Source organism: Terrapene carolina, unplaced genomic scaffold (genome assembly GCF_002925995.2).
Source record: "Terrapene carolina triunguis isolate 2854851 unplaced genomic scaffold, T_m_triunguis-2.0 Scaffold139, whole genome shotgun sequence".
NCBI classification, from domain to species: Eukaryota; Metazoa; Chordata; order Testudines; family Emydidae; genus Terrapene; species Terrapene triunguis.
In genome coordinates, this window is record NW_020664490.1 from 2,527,800 (window position 1) to 2,533,750 (window position 5,951).

General features: G+C 42.5%; 1 protein-coding gene across 1 annotated transcript; it reads right to left on the reverse strand.

The window, feature by feature from the left end:
• Positions 1-248: 248 nt before the first annotated feature.
• On the reverse strand, positions 249-2,194 carry LOC112103659 (APC membrane recruitment protein 2). Its single transcript, XM_024195551.1, has one exon. The coding sequence runs from the start codon at positions 2,136-2,138 to the stop codon at positions 249-251; it is 1,890 nt and encodes a 629-aa protein (XP_024051319.1). The 5' UTR covers positions 2,139-2,194.
• Between the last annotated feature and the right edge of the window lie 3,757 nt (positions 2,195-5,951).

Here is a 5,951-nt window from a genome sequence, read left to right on the forward strand (position 1 = left end):
CTAAGTGTTTAGTGCTTCAGAAAAAAGATACAAATTTTTAAAAGTGCTTGAAAAGAATTTGACTATTTTTGTATTTTTATATACTGTATATCAAGAAGAGATTCAGAAGTGCTGGCCCCCAGAATACACTTATGGGGCCCTTTTAGGTGCCTTTCTTTAGGTGCTGCAAACATTTTTATTAGTGTTTTCCTATAAAGACTTTCCCACCTCTAACTCACTGTCCATCTTTGTCTCCAGATCTTGTTCAACTACTTTTTGGCATTGTCCTGGAATGTGGTGGCTTTAACCATTGTTCCCGCTAAACCCCTATTACTGACCCGGCGTACAAGTACTTTAGAAACAGGGATTTTGGTTCTGGGAATCTCACTTTTGGTTGGGTGATGGTGTGCAATGTGATGGCTGTTACTGGCATCTGTTCCGTGGCTGGTGGGAAGCGATGTAAGATGTTTAATGCTGATAGGTATCTTGGAGTCCTTGACTGAACCTGCAGGTGTTTTAAGTGAGCATGTGGTTGTTACTGGAGACACAGGTTTGGAGCGTGATACACAGGTGACTTCTTCATCAGAAGGCACCCCTGTGATGTTTTCATCTGTATCAGCATAAAGATCATAGAGGGCATCACCACTGTAGCTGTCCCTGGGGATGCTCTCTTTCTGGACACTATTGCTGCTATCTTCCTCAGGACCAGGAGTAGTGGAATCCCAGTAGCCCTCATCACTGTTTGGGATGCCCTCTGGCTGCTCATATTCCCTGTTCTTCTGATCCTCTTTGTGGTTGAGATGAATCGGAATCTGGTTGAGACCAATGCGTTTCACCATTGAACCATCCTGTGCCCCCTCAACACACTTGGTCTCTTTTTTGATCTCAGGTGGTTTTGTCCCTCCTCCTTCTCCTCCCTGGGTCTCTTGGACTTGCTCCTCTGTTTGTGATAACATATCCCAGAACTCCTGAAGGTAGGTGTCATCCACTTGGTCTGGGCTTGCCATCTCCTCTCCTCCTCCCTGGTAGGCCACCATGTTTGGGTTCTTTTTAGAAGTGCCTGGCTTGCTGGCCCCTGGGGTGCTCTTCTCACAGCCGCCACTGCTGCTGCCCACTTCATCCTCCTGGTCTGCAATAATATCTCCACAGCCTGTAAGAGAGTCAAAGCTTTTCAGTGAAGTCACGTCAGCAAACATCAAACAAATACGATCTATCGATTGCTCTGAGGGTGGATCAATAGAGGAAGGGTCAGGGGCTGCTGCCATCTCTTGACCACTAAGACATTCAGGTTCAACAAGGGGAATAGTCTTTATTGGAATGTCACCTGTTATAGCCGTATCCTTCGCAGTCCCAACCTCTTCCACACACGGATCTGGCAGCTCAGGGTGGTTCGCCTCATGTTGGTTTCCAGCGGCAGCAGGATCCTCTCCTTGTATGCTTTTGTTGTTCTGCATTTCCCCAGCATCTCTAACTTCAGGCTCCTCTGCCGTGGCGTGCACATCTCCACTGTGTTTATCACTAGACAATTCAATGTTAATTTCTTCTGTGGCATATTGAGGCTCAGACAAAGGTTTTGGTGCCTCTTCTTTGATGCATTCCAAGCTGGCAGTCAGAGAACCTGACATAATAAGGCTGGATTGAATTTCTGATGTTTCCCCCCTTTCCTCCTTGCCATTTTTATCCTTTTTATGCCATCGCATACTGCTGAAGATCCCTTTCAATCCTTTCTTTTGTCTGCTGCCCGCCCTCTGATCTGCATTCTCTCCCTTGCCATTTTCTGATTTCCCATTCTTCTTCAACAGAGAGAAGAAACTGTGTGACTTAGCCACGGAGCTGTTTGATGAAACATTGAGGCCGGCTACAGCCCTGGTGTTTATATCCCTGTTCAGCTGATCAACACCACCGCCACCTCCGCCGCTCGATTCTTCCTTCTTGCTGCTTTCCAGCACAACATCAGCTAATCCATCGTGAGTCTTGCTCCTCACCATCCCAGCTTTACTCGAGCCTTTCCCATCCCCGCCTTTGTTTTTCACACCAAATATGCTGGGCATGGTGCCCCCAGATTTCCTCCTCTTAAATAATTTGAAAGCAGTTTTATTAATCTTCCCGGATGGTGGCTCGACTGCCGGAGTCTCAGCACAATCGCAATGCAAGTCCATGTCTGCTGCCTGCCGTGTCCCTGATCCTGCCTCCTTCCCCTCCTGCAGACCCCCACAGATGCCTGATACTGATTTCCCTCACTGACAGCCTCTCTGCCACTGCTGCCTCCTGCTCATCTCCATGGCAACCCAGAGAGGGATAAGCAGCTTTCCTCAGTCATGGGCCTGCGCCAGGCCACTGTCATCCATTCTAAATCAACCTGAGCTGCAACAGCAACACCAATAGAGTTTGCTCCTCACCCCTCCCTAAAAGGGCTTATATAACTTAACCCATTTCGTGCTGCTGCTGTTCACTATCATGTGTGCAGTGCAAGGTTTATTTTGGATGAAAACAGTTTGTGCTATTTACACATTCCGCAATGGCATTTTGGATGCTGAAATTCAGGCTCAGCTCTTACAGTGCAGCACTGCACTGCCCCAAGACTGATAATAATAATCAATACTAATAATGCACATAGCACATTTCATCCCACTATACACACACAGCATCATTTTATACCACTGCACAGTAGAAACGCTCCCCAGTTTTCTGACTTTCTTTGTCATTCTAAAGCCCATTTCAAAATCTCTCTCTTCCACTTTGTAATGCTCCTATTTCCTCTCTTCCACACAATATTTTGTTCTCACAGACACACAGATGCCACAGTGAAGGCTCAGATACCATGATTATGACAAGCATGGTATTAAATGCCTAGACAGAGAGGCCCATCCATCCACTGTTGACTTGTTTATTTTTGCGGTCAATTATTGCTATGTTTTGCACTGTCTCTGTCATCTTTGCTGAGCACCTTGGAGCAAAGATGTTATGTAAGCAAATAAAATGCAACACAAGAACATACAGCACCACATTTAAGGTGGCATGGGGGCAACCAACTGATGTAACCATCTGTACAGCAAAGCAGGGCTTGTTGAAAATTTGGACCCAGGTCTTAATAATTCAGGCTGACTTTAGCACATGATGGCTTTGTTTAACAGTATGAATGTAAAAGAGGCATGCAATATGCTTACCCCTAGAGACCACTGCGATGAAATTAGAATGGGAGTTCAAACCTATTCTCCTAGGGCCAGATCCTGGTGTAAACCCTCACATCTCTGTTGATTTAAATTGAGCTCAAATAATTTACACCATCTGGTCCCTGGTATTTAGAAGACTTTATTCTGGACTTCTTAAATGAGCAAACCTAAACAAACCTAAACTGTTTTAAATTGCCTTAAATTTATATTTCACACAGAATTATTAAAGAAGAAGAACATGATCATACTTAGGGCTAAATTCTGGTCCCAGTGAAGTCAATAAGAATTTTATCACTGACTTCACTAGGACCAAGATTTGACTCTGTTACTGCATCTTTCATTCTTTCCATTCAGCTATTAAGTTCTTTCTTCTGAATATTTACCCAACGAATTTAACTTTTTTTTCTGTTCATGAATTATCCATGAACAAGTTCCAATTTGCATTTATTATTCCTAATAGTTCAATAAACAGGTTACATTAACATATTTCAACATATACATTTTCTCTCCTCCTTTATTAACAGAAAAAGGTTAAAACAAAATAAACAAAGTCCATGACTGTGACTGGAAGGAAAAGAGAGTGAAATACATCTTACTGTGTATACTTTATAAACATTCCTGGTACAAGCTATGGAGTCAGAGGGCATATAAGAAACTAGAGAGATAGATATGGGTGGCTCACCAACTGTTCCCTTTGACTGTGTCTTCAACTATTCATTAATCATGGTATGTGACTGGTCACTTAAGTCACCTGGTATTGTTTCTGCTCTCTAAGTGGATGACTGAAACTTTATAAACAAGGAGGAGAGGAAAATATCAGATGTTTACATACAACTACAAATATTCACACATGGAACTGTCATTTCTTGAAAGTTTGAGCAAACAAACAAAAATTCACGTTTAAAAAAAGTGAACAAAACAGCTCACAAATATGGTTGGATGGGATGGATGAATTTGAACAAATGTTCACAAATTCAACTCAGTATTTTGTAGCATTTCCCCAACTCTACTAATAAGAAGTAAGAACTCAACTGAACAAGGGTTGCACAGAAGTAAATGGTAGCAGGTTTTATTGCTTCACAGCCCCATGAAGCAGGTAAGTTATTGTCCCCTCTTTTTTTTATTATTCATGTATCTGTACTATGTGCTGCCATTGGCGAGGGGTCCAGCAGAGCATTATGAAAGGGTGGCCAGCTAGGCAAATGGTTCCTGCCTCTGCTGATGCAGTAGAGTTCCAGGATCTCTAAAATATGTGGTGTTGAGGGCCAAGACCCTTTGCCAACTCTATCACTCTATTCTCCTCCCACTGAGGGCCCCTCAGGACACTACCACAAGAATCTCTTGGAGTTTCCTGCCCCTTTGGTCCCCATCTCATAGATGATTTCTCTGGGAGCAGGTAATATGGCCCTGTATTTGCAAACTGTAGAAAAGAAATGGACTCACTTATATGAGGAATGCAAATTGAGTTCCAAGAATATCCAGATATGTTTCTGAAAGTGGGCAAATAAGAAGATATGGTGAAAGAGCAGGAGAATGGAATTGGGATAAACTGAAAGAGGGCAGAGGCTTTTTGACCCCAGTGGACTTTTCAGTTGCTCCATATTTTTACATCCTAAGAAGCCCACACAAAGCCTACGTAAGAACTAAGTATTAGTATTATTCCCACTTAAAACCCACCTTAGGGGTCTCTTTATGACTTCCTCACTCATAGGCTTAAAATGAAAGTTTGTCCCTGACTGTGAGACCCATATAGCTCTCTCCTGGCATGAGAGAGAAAAAGCTCTGATAGACATCTTTTACAGAGAAAACAAATCAGGAGTTAGGTTTAAAAATTATTGTAAGAAATCCCTAACCACCTTGGAATTTGATAGCTATCAAAGTGCTGCAAAGAATGGCCACTCAGTTCAACCGCAAGGATAAAACTCAGATCCAAGGCCTCCAAATACATAGGCCCCAACTGGGTTAGCCAAAGGAGAATTTTTAAGAGCCATTAACAGCAGCAGATCAAGTATAGTCAAGCTTATTATAATAAAATAATAATAAGACAAACAGAATTTGGCCCTCAGTATTTACCCAGTCATTACTCTAGGCAAACTTTCACTGGCTCCACTGGGAATTTGCATTACTTAGGATTTATTCAATTAATATTGAATAAGAAGCTCAGGATTTAGCCTATAGAAATTAGTGATGGAAATGACTGCTAGTAAGTCATCTATTCCATTCTTTTGGCAGAGACTTCTAGGTTCTGTGAGCTTTTCTTTCTATGTCTGGCCTGAGCTCTATATTAGAGCAGAGAATACAGCACAATATGACAGAAGTGTCTGTAAATCCTACTGGGTGAGCAGGAATTTTTCATTTCATACATTGTTTATAAATAGCTGTAGTGAATCCACAAAGTCAGCAGCATACCTCTCAACTTTCCCTCATTACCAAGAATGTGCGTAGTTTCAAACCAAAATGTACCCCCTTTCTGCTCAAGCTGGGTGTTGTCTTGCTTTTTCTGTGGTAAATTATTTACAGTCCTGATTCTGTTCTCATTTACATCAGCGTAAATCTGGGACAAATCCACTGAGTTCAGTGGAGTGCCCCTCCCCCCAAAAAAACCCAGCAATAACTGATGCCAGAAGCAGACCCTGTATTTCCAGAACAAAACAGTGAATCTGAGGTTGCAGAACATGTTGTATATGTCAGAGAAGTGAATCCCACATCATATGAACATTTTCCTACATTATGATTTTTCCTGTGCCTGGACATTTGAGGACTTTGGCAAGCATTGTGCCCTGCATTTGGATCCTGGTA

What these genes read in the sequence shown, in the direction of transcription:
- LOC112103659 (XM_024195551.1), bottom strand. Translation starts at nt 2,138, where the DNA reads ATGGACTTGCATTGCGATTGTGCTGAGACTCCGGCAGTCGAGCCACCA.